This window comes from Coenobita brevimanus, chromosome 101 (genome assembly GCF_032717465.1).
Source record: "Coenobita brevimanus isolate Jiangsu-jjx chromosome 101, ASM3271746v2, whole genome shotgun sequence".
Lineage (NCBI taxonomy): Eukaryota > Metazoa > Arthropoda > Malacostraca > Decapoda > Coenobitidae > Coenobita > Coenobita brevimanus.
In genome coordinates this window covers 68,950,574-68,966,539 of record NC_137054.1, presented here as the reverse complement: position 1 = coordinate 68,966,539, position 15,966 = coordinate 68,950,574, and the positions used below count along the sequence as shown (strand labels likewise).

Sequence of the window (15,966 nt, the reverse complement as noted above, 5' to 3'; positions counted from 1 at the left end):
GGTGACGGTGTCGGATGTCGCCACACGCACCCTACCTTTATTATAGTATCATATCCCCCACAGACTCCCGATCACAGTGAATATAAGTGAGACTCCCCCGTTTATTATTATCCACCAGCAGCACGACCAGTGTTCTCGATTGACCATCGCAGTGAAGTGATATCTCTCCTCAATAACAGTAACCCATATCCCTGACTGCCCTGTGCCCTGTGCAAAAGTAGATTGGATCCAATTATAAGTGTATTGTTGTATCTCTGTGTAATTGTGTACCAAATGTTGTGTATGTAGCACTGTAAGGGATAGAATTTAAGCAATAGATGTGATTCGGTGTACTGTCTCTTTTTATGCCCTGTTCCTTTGTTAGTGCATTACATCCGGTCTAGCCAAAGGACCCCGTCCAGTGCTCGTGTTTTTACGACGAGAAGTCGTCTTAAAAACACAGCATTACACTGGTGGCAAGCGGTGGTCCTAGATCCGAGTAATGCACGGAGGAACGCGAAAGGGAACTTACAATAGCAGCTAAACCGCACATCCAATTGCCGAGGTTCAACCCGGACCAGTGTGACATAAACATATATTTGGACATGGTCAAACCCCTCCTAGACATAGGGTTTGACTCTGACAGAGAAAAGATCGCTGTCACTCTACCTAACTTGGGTAAAATAATCACTAGTGTTGCACCAAAAGTCGTCCCAGAACTGTCATGGGACCAATTCTCACAAATAGTGAGACAGGCTTTCACGCCATCCATAGGCCGAGTTGTCGCTCTTTCTCAACTCGACGCCCTCACCTACGACGGGAACCTGGATGACACATTCACCCGGGCTAGGCGCCTCATCAGCGCCGCCTATCCCGAGGCACCACCCAATGCCCGGGATATCCATACATTCAATGCACTGTTGAGAATCCTCCCCAGCGTAGTCAGGGAGCATTTCTCAATCTACGACCCCTCAGGGTACATGGAAAATGACCTACAACTCGTCCGACGTCTGCTCGCCGCCCGCCCCACACCACAGCCACTCCACGCGGTGACACGTTTTCCTACAAGGCAACAACCCCCTTCCAAACCTAAACTGCCGCCACATCAGCCAGCTACTGAGCCGCCCACAGTCCCTAGAGCTTACCCCCAAAAGAAGCGCTCAAACCCGAGGGAACAAGGAAACCTCATCACCATTAACCTCTGGGAATTCAAGGCTTGCAGCCGCACCTGCCCTCTACACGACATGAGGGAACAGCTCAAAGCTAGCAGGCACACCTGACCCCAGCCTACCAGACGGCCATCTCCACTACCTACCACCTCCAGTCACGGGGCCGTGACTTCAACGACGCGGAGGGTGGTAAAATGCCCGCCGAGACCGCCACAGGACCTCCCACCTCACCACCCCCCACACCACCGCCGAGCCGCCACCCCACCACCACCCCAGGAGGACACACAGGTGAGGCTAGTGACCTCGGGCAAGAGGGTCATCGGGACATCCCGGCCCTGAGCCCCTATTCCTCGCAAGTGCCCCAACCCCAGGCGTTCAGACAACCTGAACTACTGTGCGGGCGGGGTAGTGACCGTCAGACCAGGGGTGGGACTGAAAAGAGGTCAGTCCCATGTAGCACCGTCTTGACGGTCTTGCTACACCCTCTAGGGCAGGAAGAGGCCCAAGGGCAGGAAGAGGCCCAAGGCTATGGCCTTAAAAGAGAAATAGACACAGGCTACGGCCTAACAAAGTGTGTAAAGGGGAAGGTGACCCCAGGCTCCGGCCTTAACACGCTGAGGAGAGAGAGAGTTGCCTGTGTGCATCCCTCTCCAGTTGTACTTTGGCTACGGCCAGAATACGGTCCAGGGTAGAGAGACCCTGCTACCGTGCGTGTAGCGCTACCCAATTACGGAAGCGGCGACTCGGGGCTGGCCTCTCGCCGGAGCAGACGGGTGATCCCGTTTCTCCGTTAGTCGATTCCCGTACGGGCAGACACTCAGTTACGACTGGGGCACGTACCAGGGTGGAGAATTCCCTGATGGTAGGATCTGTCCGTATTGGAGAGAGTGCGGCCCTCGTGCCCCTCACTCCGGCTTGTTCCCTACTGCGGGAGGAACACCACGCTGACGGCCGCTTGCCTCGGCGAAAGGGCGATCCCGATCACCCTACTGGTGTCCCTCGCACGCCGGACAAGTTCACGGCACCAGCCAAAGTCCATACTAGGGGAAGTGGAGCCCCACCTCAGCCCAATGAACACACTCAGGGAACCACGAAGAGCGTGAATCTCCCTCAAGCCTCTTTCCCTCCGGGGAGCCCTTCGTCGCCATCCAGGCTTCTTGGCCAAGCGGAGGCGTTAGAGTGGTGGCAAGGCCCGATTGCGGAGTTACCGCCCACACCCGGACACTCCTTAGCACTGTTGGAGCCCTACAGGAGTCGCTGCCGCAGCCCAGCCCTGATGGCGCCTCTCCCCCTGAGCACCTGCAGACCCCGGACGCCCAGGCCTTCCACCACGTTCCCCGACGACGGCGACCTAGGCTCTCTCACGCCCCAGCAGAAGAAGAAGCAGGCCCGAATCCTCCGCCTGTTCGGTCCTAGTCCCGAGGGCCCTCGATCAGATCGAGGCCCCAGACTACGAGGCCTCCCTGCACCCCACCAGTGCGGCCCTAGGAAGGAGCCGCCCCTCAGGTCAAGGCCCTAAACAAGGGAGCCTCCCTGGACAGTAAGTACTAGTAACCCAACTACCCAGGAAACACGGGTAGAACAGTGATAGTGACAGTGACCCCTAATACAGTGACAGTGATCCAATGCACAGTGGCAGTGACAAATAAAAGTTATGTTAAAGAGTGATATTGGAGTAAGTCGTGCTTGAACATTAAACAGCTCAGTTCCCCCTCTCAGAAAGGACGCGGGGAGTTTTCTGTGGAGTCGAAGGTAGGTGTGTGAACGAGCCGAAAGGCTAATCAAGTGCTTCCCTGCGACTAGGTGACGGTGTCGGATGTCGCCACACGCACCCTACCTTTATTATAGTATCATATCCCCCACAGACTCCCGATCACAGTGAATATAAGTGAGACTCCCCCGTTTATTATTATCCACCAGCGGCACGACCAGTGTTCTCGATTGACCATCGCAGTGAAGTGATATCTCTCCTCAATAACAGTAATCCATATCCCTGACTGCCCTGTGCCCTGTGCAAAAGTAGATTGGATCCAATTATAAGTGTATTGTTGTATCTCTGTGTAATTGTGTACCAAATGTTGTGTATGTAGCACTGTAAGGGATAGAATTTAAGCAATAGATGTGATTCGGTGTACTGTCTCTTTTTATGCCCTGTTCCTTTGTTAGTGCATTACATCCGGTCTAGCCAAAGGACCCCGTCCAGTGCTCGTGTTTTTACGACGAGAAGTCGTCTTAAAAACACAGCATTACAATTAAATTCGTAGAAAAACATGGAACCTGCTCGAAAATCCGTAGACACCTTGAGTAAGAACTACCGACTATTTTTCTTATCTTTTTCTACTCATTATTTTCTTTCCAGAACATTGTCTTTCCTACAATTTATTTGTTTTTCTTTCACCGATCTCATTCCGCATTGTTTCTCCAAATCTTTTTCAAAACAGAAAGTTCTTAATCAGATATCATGAGCCATCTGCACAAATCTGGTCGAAAAGTCATCTCTCTTCCAGCTTGTATTTTTCTTCCATACTCATTAGTTTTTCATTCTTTGTGTATTTTTCTTCCCTACTCATTAAATTTCTTTTTCTTTTTTCGTTCTGCTTCCACAGTGTCTTAAAAAAAAAAAAAATACATTTCAAAACAGATGGGACGTGCACGAACAGAGCCGACATAAGATCGAGACTGGCGGGAAATCCAACGGAAGCGTCTATGATGGCATAGCAAAGGGCAACATAGCGCGGGGTTGCGCAGCGACGTCCACCATACTACTGGCCGTCTGTTATCTGCCTGGTGAGAGAGACAGATAGACACTCATGAACACACGGATAGACAGTGACTGACCGTGACAAATAGGTCGACAGATACACTGACTGACTGACTAGCAGACCAAATGACTGACTCAGACTGATTGACTGACTGACTGGCAGACTGACTGACAGACAGATAGACAGACAGACAGATGGACAGAGTAGACTAAAACAGACGGACATACAAACACACGGATAGGCAGTTACTGATCGAGACAAGAGGTTAGAGAGAGAGAGAGAGAGAGAGAGAGAGAGAGAGAGAGAGAGAGAGAGAAATTGTTCTTGTAGGATAATTGTACTTGGAATCATTATCACCTATTATCAGTATCACTTTCGGCTTTTTCCTCTTGACTTGTTTGCAGGTCTCTCTCTCTCTCTCTCTCTCTCTCTCTCTCTCTTACTGTCAAACTTGAAAGCCATCCTGCTGGTCGAATTTGGTGAGCTGGTGAACAGGCTGATGGGCAGATGGGTGTGCTGGGTTGGTGGTTGGGTGGACGCATGGAGAGACGGAAAGGGGTGAATGGATGTGTTGGTGGGTGGACAAGTAGAGTAGGCAGAGTGGGTGGGTGACTGGGTGGAGTGGGTTGAGCTGGTAACGTAGATGGGATGAGTGGGTGGGGGGAGGATTGAGTTGAGTGGGTCTGGTGGGTCGGGGTGGGACGTGAAGGGATGGGGTGGGTGGTTTGGCAGGGTGGGTATATGGGTGTGTTGGTCGGGTAGGTAAGAGGCGTGGATTGAGGTAGATGAGGTGGGGTGAGTGGATGGATTGGCAGCGTGGTGTGATGGAAGGGTGGATGTGTGGATTCCCGGAGGTCAAGGCGGGAAACAAGCTTACTGTATGTTGTTATCTGTGTACGATGTGGTGTAAGGAAGTCTGTGGACAAGGGAGTTGAAGAGAATGTGCGTATAGTAGTAATAGAAAATGGATGTGGCCCATTTCATTGAGCATGATGTTTTTCTCTGTTTTTGTTTTCTGAACCCTACCGAATCCCATCTTCGGGTGGGAAAAAGATGTGGGAGTGATGATGATGATGTTGATGATGAGCATTTTTACAACTGTTAGGTTACAGTATATGAAGGTGTATTTACTGTTTTAATTCTCGAAACAAAACCTAGAGGTCAACTGAACTTTCATATTTGTGGCATTTATGTTTCTTGAACGTTTGAATGTATCGGAGTCTGGCTGAGCGGAGGCTGAAAATCACTTGTGCAGAAGAATTTACGAACACAACTGTAAATTATTTTATTCAGGTGTATTTCCGGGATCTCTCTCTCTCTCTCTCTCTCTCATTCACATTTTTCATTTACCCACAGGTGTTTTGGCAGGATACATACAGCTATTTTGCGGGACACATTTACGGTTTCCTGATTTCATGGATAAGTGGCTGAAAGAGAGGAAACAACTGGGCCTCCTTATGTTGCTCAATGGAGTTCTTCATGTGAGTTACGATCCTGCTTACCTTGCCATTAGTACCTTAACCCCTTCAGTCCGGTGACGTATTTAATTGGTTTATGTTTGGTCCCCTCCGATGATTTTATTCAGATTATTTTTTGAGATATAGTTTTTATTAACCCCTTCGCTATCATAGATCTTTCCAGGGTTGGGTAAAAAATTGTATCTTTTCTTTTGCTCTTCCTCAGGGACTCCTTGTCATAGACAACCCCATATACGAAGGTTGGAGAAGCCCCACCGTTTTTGCCTCTGGTGAGTTGACTACGAGAAAAAGAACAGCATCATATCACCATCATCATCACCATTATCATCATCATCATCATCATCATCATCGCCATCACCATCATCATGAACAACAACAACTTCATCAATATCACCGTCATCATCATCAGTATTATCATCATCATATTCATCAGTATTATAACTTCATCAGCATCATGAACACCATCATCATTGAAGACAGCATCATTATCATCGTCATTATCATCACCATTATCATCATCCTAATCTTGCTTCCGCTAAAAAAGTGGAGTGAGTTAGGATCCAGAAACCAGGGAAGAGAAAGCAGCGAAGAAAACGTAAAAGTGGAAGGATTTGTAGACAGGTTACGGTCGAAGACAAAACTTCACCAAATAATTCACATCATGTACTTCTCAATTTCCCCTGCAGACTAATATTCCTTAATTGTGAAAGGTTTGAAATATTCTTCCCCCCATAGATGAGTCTTTTATTATAATGCGTGAGGGAGGAAAGTGACGAACGATACCTAAATGTAAAGCAGATGTAGTGGATCGCAGGGGCGTGCATCGGTAAGTCTCAAAGGAACTAGAGCACCATCCCCCAATCCCCCCCCCTCCCTCTCTCTCTCTCTCTCTCTCTCTCAGTAGTAAGAGGCAAATAGTATGGTGACCCCCACTTTTTTTTTTTTTTTTAGCTAGAGCCTCTGCCCCATAAATTATCCGTGCAAGATACTGGTGGAACAGTATGAGAAGCATACTCTTTATTTCTCTGACCGGCCTAAAATTAACATCTCTCCATCTTCAGTGTTGCATTGTAACCATAGAATGACACTAGAATATGATGCTAATCACGATGAAGCGCTTTGGAAAGAATGTAGAGCCGTAGAAATCACTCTGCCACCGACTTACGTGAAGGAAACTGAAAGAGGACGATAATTTGGGTTAAGTTACGGTCAAATCGGTATACTGCCTCTGAGTGTATAGATGGAAAAAGTTTTAAAATACGCACAGGTAGAGATAGGGTTTTCACTGTATTTCACCACTTGTAAATTATCTCAAGACAGAACTGGAAGATTGTTGTTCCTTAAAACGGCTGTCCGTGATATCAGTGGCATTGGAGACTTCGCAGCGTAGCACCTCTTCCTAAGCCATCTATGTCTGACGGCCACATGTTTTCGAATGCTCTGTAGAATCGTTAACTTAAGATTCACGTTTTATACCGTCTCCATCGATTTATTGGAGAGATGCAAAAATTATGAATTGTTGCCTAAGAAGAGTTACGTTCATTCCTTGTAAAAAAAAAAAAAAAAAAAAAATCAATGTTAGTAACAGATCCTTGACGGCAAAAATCCAAACGTCTCTAAGCTGCTTCTTGAATCTTTTACTATAAGTCTGTGACCCCCCCCCCCTACCCTTGACCATTGTACTCGCCCCACATTAGGTACTCTGAAAGGGACTGAGGACTAACACGGCAAATAATCATCCTTTCCTCTCCGTGGCAGGAGTGTTTACATTGGTCCTGGCGTCTGTGCTGGGTGTGTCCTCGCTGCCCTCCATCACTGCCTTCCTCTCCTGGCGCGAGTTCAGGTTCATTCAGAGTCGCTTGGGCTGGTTCACCCTTGTCCTCGCCATTCTCCACGTCATCTTCGTAGGCTGGGATGGACTCCTTCCCATAAAAGCCAACTGGGATAAGCCCAACGTGGGTCAGGTGAGATGCTTGTTGTTTATGCATCCCTTCATACCACTTCTTAGGCTACTGTTTCTCACACTTACACCACCACATAGGTACTGTTTTATTCTCACTCACACCACCACATACTCGCAGGTACTGTTTATTCTCACACCCATACCACCACATAGGTACCGTTTTTTTTTTTTTCACTTATAGCACCACATACTTGTAGGTACTGTTTAATCTCACACACATACCACCACATAGATACTGTTTACTCTCACACTCATACCACCACATATTGTTAATTCTCTCATACCACCGCTTAAATGCTGTTTATTCCCACACTCATACCACCACATAGGTAAGCTCCTTTTGTTGGTTTGATACGCTTGTAAATTTTTAATAGTACTTAAGTTATTGCATTGGGAAGTACATCTTTCGTTATTCTTGATTTTAAATGGGAAACTGTGTTCTCTCCCAAGATATATATTTTCTATACAGTCATCTGTTTGTACTTGACATGTTAGAGTGGATGGATCTACACAAATGGCTGCATTTTCTTTCATGTTTCTGCACATTTCGTTGTATCTATCGAAAACCTGACGCTAAAGATCCCTGAATGGATTTGCTACATCTTACTCAGCATCTAGCACGTAATTATTCTCTCTCTCTCTCTCTCTCTCTCTCTCTCTCTCTCTCTCTCTCTCTCTCTCTCTCTCTCTCTCCCTACTTTACCCTCGCTCTTGTGTTTCTCCCTACATTGTCTTTTCTTTCGTCACTTCCAACCTCCCCCTCGCCTCTCTATTTCTCCCTGGCTTACCTTCCTCAGTCCTTACCTTACCTTCACATGCACACATTCTCTCCCCACAGCTCCTGATAGTGATACCCCTGCTGACGGTGCTCCTGAAGCTGCTCCTACTGTTTCTACAGCTGCTTCAACTGCTGCTACTACCCTGCGTGGACTGGTACCCCAAGAGGAGAAATTAGTCATAGGTGCTCTGACATCCAAGGGTAGGCGGGGAGAGGCTGGAAACGGAATATAGTAGAGTCAAAGAAGTTATAAACATTGGGAGGGTAACTGGAATAATTTCTTTGTACGTAACTGGACAAAGTGAAGATTCCTCAGATTTCATTTAGTCTGCACTCTAAAAGTTCCGTAACCATGTTCATCCACACTTCCCTCCCTCTTTCCCTCCTCCCACCTCTTACTCCCCCTCCCTTCCTCCCCCTCTCCCTCTTTCCAGCCATCACCCCATCTCATCCTCCTCTCTCCCCACTGACCATGTACTCTAATCCTTCTCGCCACCTCCCCTCACCCGTGTGTGCGTGTGTGTGTGTGTGTGTGTGTAAATTTCTGGTGCTGAAGAGTCATGAACCATCAGCCTTCATCATTCCATTCTCTCTCTGTCTCTGTCTGTCTGTCTGTCTGTCTGTCTGTCTCTCTCTCTCTCTCTCTCTCTCTCTCTCTCTCTCTCTCTCTCTCTCTCTCTCTCTCTCTCTCTCTCTCTCGTGTAGAGCATCTGAGCATTGAAAAATAAAAATCAAACTAACCGCATACCAGGAAGGTTTAGTCAGTGGTATGGCTTGAGAAATAACGGGAGTGCAGCCGATCGATGAATATGTTAGATTCTCACGATGGAAGTGGCTAGGACATGTGTATAGGAGACAGGGAAGAGTACGAGGTACACCAGGGTGGGTGGCACTTGGTAGGAGAGGTAGAGGAAGGCCAAAAGAGACGTGGGTGAGGACAATGAGACGGGAAGCTGGAGATGAGTGTTGGGGAGATCTTGAGGAGTTAGCACAAGATAGGATGTGGTGGTGTGAGTTCATCGAGGCCCTATGCATCCCCGAGGGTGCCACAGGAAATGATTGATTGATTGATTGATGGCTTGATTAGAAGAATTTAAGAAGGAAAAAGGTAAAGGTGGGGGCAGACGCCATAAGGCGCTTAGCCGCGGTGCTCATCTCTGTAATTTGGGTCTTTGTGCCGGTGGCGGGTTTTCACCCTGTCTCCTGGGATACAAGGACACTGCATCGTCCGGATTGCCACAGTTACCTCCCCGAGGTATTGTATTTATTTTACCTACCAAACCATATAGGGTGGATGGACGCCTGAGTTGCGTGACGCCACCTGCACGCTCCATTATTCGATCCCTGGCGCTAAAGGACCACCAGCTTCGCAGTTGCTGGTCAGTTGCCACCCAGCGGGCCAGCCACCACGGGAGAAGAAAGTCAGTCTGATCAAATGTCCCTGAGCAAATACTCTGTGAAGTAATTCTTTCCGAAGTACTAAATAAATGTTGCATCATCACACTTGTTTCTCCCCAAGACGGTCATTCTGATGAACCACTGTTGTTCTTCAGTTGATGAGTTAATAGTTTTCCTCGTCATATTACTTATTGAGTCCTCACAGTTTTTTTTTTTTTTTTTAATACAAGGAAGGAGGAACCAAAGGCCAGAAACCCGCAAGATTGTTCCCTCCAAGAAAAAAAAAAATAAAATAGAGAACCAACTTAAGAGCCATTAATTTCGAGATACCTGGGCACACTGCATTCAGAAGACTGGAGGTCATAGGCAGTAGGATATACAGACAGGGAGACAGTTCCAGAGTTAGCCTATCATGAAGGACTGGGAGTGACAGATAAGGGATGACAGCAAGACGCGTGCTACGCGCTCGCCGTAGTGGTGGAGGGATGCAAACAGACGGTTCAGAGAAGCAGTGACCATTGAAGTAGTGACAGAAAAGAAATAAAGATACAACAGTGCGGCAAAGAGATGACAGTAACGGGGGAGGGGAATTTTCTGTAGGAAAAAATCATTTACCACCAAGAAAATAGAAGAGTATGGAAAACGAACTTGAGGAATTTGAACTGAACTGGTAAGGTATTTCTGCTGCTTAATGTAATGCGTAAATCTAATTTAATTTAACCTGAACGAATTGGGAACGAATGAGTTTCGGGTCCGAACCAATTTCCGTCTCTGTACGATGTCACCGCCGGCGTCAACAAACCAAACTTCGTGCACATGAGTAACATGATCTATTGATTGATAATATTTATTGTTGTGGAAGGTACAGAATACTTATATAACAAAAGAAGGTGGTGGATCTTGCCACACACCTCCTTCAGCAATACAATGATATACAATCAGTGGTTAGGAATATAACAAAAGAAGGTGGTGGATTTTGCTACATCTACAGCAAATACAGATATACAATCAGTGGTTAGAAAATTAACAAATGAAGACGGTGGATCTTGCCACACACCTCCTCCAGCAAATACAGTGATACACAATCAGTGGTTAGAAAATTAACAAAAGAAGGTGGTAGGCTTTGTCACACACCTTCAGCAAAAACCATTTTGTGCAATCAGTATTTATCAAATCGTGGGTGCAATCACAGGCCCCATAGTAATTACCTGCTGTAGTATTTGTTAAGAGATGTATTTGGATTAAAAGGTGTACTACATACAGGAGTGAGTAAGAACATCAGGGCAGCACAGAGGTACAGCATGACAGCAGTGGCCACAGCCGATGCTGATATCCCATTGCCTCATCAGTGAGGCACATGGGGTCGGTGAGTGATGGCCAAAACACCCACCCACTCCACATCACTCCCTCCCTCTGGCTCACTCCCTTTCATCTTCAGAATTATGTAGTTATTTGTTTTATACAAGTCCTTCAGTGGTACATACCAGTGTTTTCTTGTGCATTTTCTTGAGTGGTATATTTTTTTTAGCGACAGTGGCTAGGTTGTGTTTGACGTCCGTGAGGCTATGATGCAAATATACAAACAAAATATGTATAATATCGAGTAACATAGTGAATGCTAATGGGAGCTCCTCCGCAGTTTGTCCTAAACGAGGGACTAGTGTGATACCGCCTTAATCATTTTCGTGAAGAGGTCGTGTAATGTGATAACATTTCGACACCATACAAATTGCCTGCTTCAAGTGTTAATCTCAGCTGGATGAACTACCTCAAAAAGTAAGAAAGTCATTATTGTTGAGTGATGTTGCGTGTCAAATATATGCGTATCGGTATTTTTAATTATTGCGATAAAAATATATCACCTGCTAGGATACGGAGGCTTGCCAGCATTTAGTGCCAGATTTAGGCATAAGCTAAACAAGCTACAGCTTACGGCCTGACAGTCTGGAGGGGCCTCACAAAATATGATTTTTAAGACTTGTTATAGTTTTATTATGATTTATATTTAAGGTATGATTTTACCTAATTAATCACTCTGCATAGAATTGTGCTTCTTGGCAGGATTCTTTTCAAGTTCCATTGTTACAGAGCCTAATCCTATGATAACAGTGTTCATATAGGGTTTCTTCATGTTTAAATCTGGCCCTCCCAATATGTCATCCTGAAGTTGTGTTTTTGAAGACCTGTACTATACAGTTGGGGACAGACGCCATGAGGTGCTTATCTGCGGTGCTTAATCGTTCTTGCCTCACGAATCTCTATTTTTCCTGTGATATGTTCATTATATATGATGAGGCCAGTTCTGTTGACACTGTGTATCTCGATTTTCAAAAGTCATTTGATAGAGTTCCCCATAAAAGATTACTTCAGATATTGAATGCGCATGGGTTCAGAGGGAATGTGCTCGGGTGGATCGATAATTAGCTTACAGAACGAAAACAGAGGGTCGTAATAAATGGTAAAGAATCGGACTGGAAAGATGTTACTAGTGGTGTGCCACAGGTCTCAGTACTGGGTCCTATTCTGTTTTTAATATACATGATATAGATGAGGGTTTAATTTGTAAAATAACCAAATTTGCTGATGATACCAAAATTGGTAACGGAGCAGACACATCTTTACGGAGGCAGGCAATACAAAGTGACCTCAATAGACTTTAATTGGGCCCAAACCTGGCAGATGGACTTTAATATTAGAAGATGCAAAGTGCAAAACATTGGAAATAGAAATGAAAAAGCCAGTTACACCATGAACAACATTCAACTAGATATTGTAAGTCATGAAAAAGAGGAATTACTACAACAAATGATCTTAAACAAGCAACTTGAAAGAGTACAACGTCGGGTAACCAAAATAATACCCAGTTTGAGAAACAAACCATACGAGGAGCGTTTAGAAGCCTGAATCTCTTCACCCTAACTAAACGCAGATTACGAGGAGATTTAATTCAAGTATTTAAAATGTTCAAAGGGCACGATAACATGGCTGTTGATAAATACTTCACAGTTGATCACTCGAATTATACTAAAGGCAATGGGCACAAACTAATTGGCAAACGATTCCAGTCGCATGAAGCTAAGCATTTTTTCTTTAACAGAGTTGTAAATACATGGAACAAATTGCCCTCCAATGTAGTAAATTGTGACACAGTACTAACATTGAAAGGTCGCTTGGATAATCTCCAGCTTAATATGTTTACTCCAGAATAAAACACTCGTGTATATATAAATTTTCTTCTCAGAGCCCGGATCAGTTTATTAAATGCAAATATAGAATAATCACAGACTAGGATATGCATAGATAGCCGTGAGTTAACGGTCACAACTCTTAGGCCGCTTTCACACGAGGCCACCGGTGGCCGCCACCTCCCATAGTTTTCAATGGAGCCTTTCATACGAGGCCACTGCGGTTGCCAGCTCCCGGCGGTGGCTCGCACGCGCAACTAGTGTCCGCCACTGGCGGTTGCTGCCACTCGCTGTAAAGCATTGTTTCAAATCAGAGACTTCATACGGTGCGGCGGTGCCACCAGTTGCTGCCAACAAGGCAAGAAGGAGCTCTTCCCGTGACGCCATTCTTTCAACTGAGAACCGTGCCAAGGAGTGGCGTGAGTTCAGTGGAGGAGTTGCCGGCCCCTTCACACTGGGTCACCAGTGGCGGCCACTGTTTGAAAGCGGCCTTACTTTCGACCTGTGATGGGTTGTGGATGACTGAGGGTCCCTGTTAATGAAGTGACCACCATCGGGATTTTTTTTTTTTTTTTTTTTTTTTTATGTACCAGGGGTCACTGCTGCAGGAGGAAGCTTGTTTACTTGTCCCGCATGGGAAAGTTCCTTGTTTCAGCGGAGTGAACGGAGCTGGAGCCTGATTGATTGCTGCTTACCTTAAAAGCGCCAGCAAGGCTGCCGCACCACCCCTGAACATCCATGCTGTGCAATGTGCAATTTCCACGCTGTGTCTACAGACGCCCCGCTCAACGTACCCATACATGTCGTCTTAGTTATTTATTATTTGATTATTCATTTTACTTTACTACTTTCTCTTTCAGGTTATTCAGACTGGTAGCATATAGATAAAGTATTGTAGAATGTAACTTTTCCTTTCAATCTTTCCTGTAAATTTCCATGTCAGCTTTTCCATGCTGCATGGTGGTTTTTCTCACTATTTCTTGCCATTGTTAACTGGAGGGTTTGGAGGCGGGGGGAGCCTTCTTGCTTTACTGTCCTTATTCTTCAGCATGTAGAATTAGATCGTGTAGTCATAGTCTACTCTGTAACAAGCAGCCTCGAAAGGACCATAAGGACTGTTGCTTTTTTCTTTCCTTTGTACTGCTTTGGAGAGGTGGGCACCCGGTACACAAAAACTACACTTGGTAACTGTACCGATACTTGCCGAAAACTGTAGTGTCACCGCCGGTACCGGTAGAAAAAAAAAAAGTACCGAGTACCGACTCGGTACTCGGTACATGAATATAAATGAACTTGCTCAGTATTTTATTATTATTATTTTTTTTTTGTTACTACGCTGAGGACCCAGAAACCAGTCTTGTCAGCAGAGCTGGGCCTGAAGAGAGATGAAAGATGTTGTCAGACAATTGTCACAGTCATGTTAACTATGGGGTGACTAAAACAATAGGTTTTGCGACCGTTCAGTCCTTTACTTGCAATACATAGATCGCTAAACTTTAAGTGGCCACTGTAATTCACATTCTTATACACCTAGTTTAGTGTTTGTCAAACTAAACACAGTCTTATGACTACATCGTGTCATTACATGCACAATAGCCAGATGCATCAACAAGAAAAAAGACATGCATATCATTAAAAAAAAAAAAAAAAAAAAAAAAGGACCCAGTGGCTCGCATAGGTCCATGAAAAGGGGGGGGACACGGATGAATGCATGATTTTTTAAAGGAGGGGGAGCGAGAGAAGGGAGCCTCTGCAGCTGGGGGGTTGAGGGGGCTCTGTAAGCCCCCCCAAGAAATTTTTTGAAAATCAGGCATTTTTAGGGGCATTTTGAGGTGAGGCCTCAGGAGGGATATATTGTACTAGTTTGGTATACACTGGCAAAACAATATAAAGATGCTTATGTACCTTGGCTAAAGCAAAAATGAGCTGTTTGAAAAAATATTTAATTAGGGAATTCTACAGTACCCAGTATGGATTTAAAAAAATGTTAGATAATAATATGCAATTGTTGATTCCTTTATTCGTGGAAGTTGCAATGTCCATTTTTGTATGAAACATGTAGAAAATTAAACTAAAATCGCATTAATGAGAGAAAGAAAGAGAGTGCTCAATTCTTCTCTTCAAAAATGCAGGCTGTTAGTTACAACGATCATTTTTTAACAATCGATAAGGGAAGTTTATAGTTTCTCTACCAACCAATTCATGGGGGCCTATGCCATATGGGCAAATGTTTTGTATACGTATTTAGATCAGCAGATGTGTAGGCCTACCGGGACAAAAGGGCCCCCCCACCCCTATATACGCCACTGAGCACACCATACCCCACATCACACCCAGCCACACCACACCCTACACATCACACTCAGCGACCGGGCGCAGAGACAACACGCCAAATTCAGAATGATATTACCATACTGACCATATGCAGTCCTCAAAACTTTTTTTTTTTTTCACAATGCGTGAATATAGATAAATAAAATGTAGGCTACCGGTACCGAGTACCAATAAGATATGCTTAAAAATGTACCATCGGTACCAGTTTCGGTACATGAAAAAACTAGTGTCCCTACTGCTACCGGTACTCGAATTGTAACTCGGTAATGTAACTTGGTACTTTTGTACCTCGGTACTGCCCACCTATGCTCCTTTGTACATTGTAACATAGGCTTTTGAGCCTGTAACAAGTTATACACTCAATGTCTGTGTCGTGCACAAAGTTCCCTCATGCAGAAAGTCCTAGGTTAAAATCAGGGGGTGTGGGGGCAAAGCCCCCCAGGTAAGATAAGCAAGGTTACGATAGGTAGTCTGGATGGTTAGGTTTTCTATAGGGGAACTTTAATGCATAAGGTTTGTCCCGTTATATGACTATTCGACATACGAGAAACCGATGATACGACGTGAATAAATTAGGGATTATTTCAATATACGATCTCAAAAATCCAGTGATACGAAAATCAGTCTGGGGCGAGTAAAATTTTAAAGTTCAAAATGCGCGCCCTACCGCTAATGTATCTGGACTGTATGATGATCTGCTAATGTATCTGGACTGTATGATGATCTACGATGATTCAGAAGCGCAGACACGAGTTTGTGAGCACTTGAAGAGAACCGCGCACCCGTCCCCTACCTACTCGACCTGTTCTGTTCTCAGTCTAGCACTCGGCGTTCTCCATTATTGCGCGAGGTTGTTGTTACGTGTTACTCGTGTCGTGCCTTGTGACTTTCCCAACGGCGATTTTATTAACTGTGCTGGC

The 15,966-nt window shown here is 45.3% G+C and overlaps 1 protein-coding gene across 3 annotated transcripts in view; it reads left to right on the top strand.

Moving 5' to 3' along the window:
* LOC145414973 (metalloreductase STEAP4) overlaps window positions 1–15,966 on the top strand; it is a 57,021-nt gene that overhangs the window by 11,801 nt on the left and 29,254 nt on the right. The window contains exons 8-12 of one of the 3 annotated variants that reach the window (XM_080284387.1): window positions 3,790–3,935; window positions 5,267–5,391; window positions 5,594–5,657; window positions 7,147–7,352; window positions 8,190–8,350. The exons of the other annotated variants lie outside the window; for them this stretch is intronic. Of the exons in view, the coding sequence (XP_080140513.1) occupies window positions 3,790–3,935; window positions 5,267–5,391; window positions 5,594–5,657; window positions 7,147–7,352; window positions 8,190–8,306 (658 nt within the window). The 3' untranslated portion in view covers window positions 8,307–8,350. Of the gene's footprint in view, window positions 1–3,789; window positions 3,936–5,266; window positions 5,392–5,593; window positions 5,658–7,146; window positions 7,353–8,189; window positions 8,351–15,966 lie in introns of those variants that run through there. 3 annotated transcript variants of the gene reach the window in all.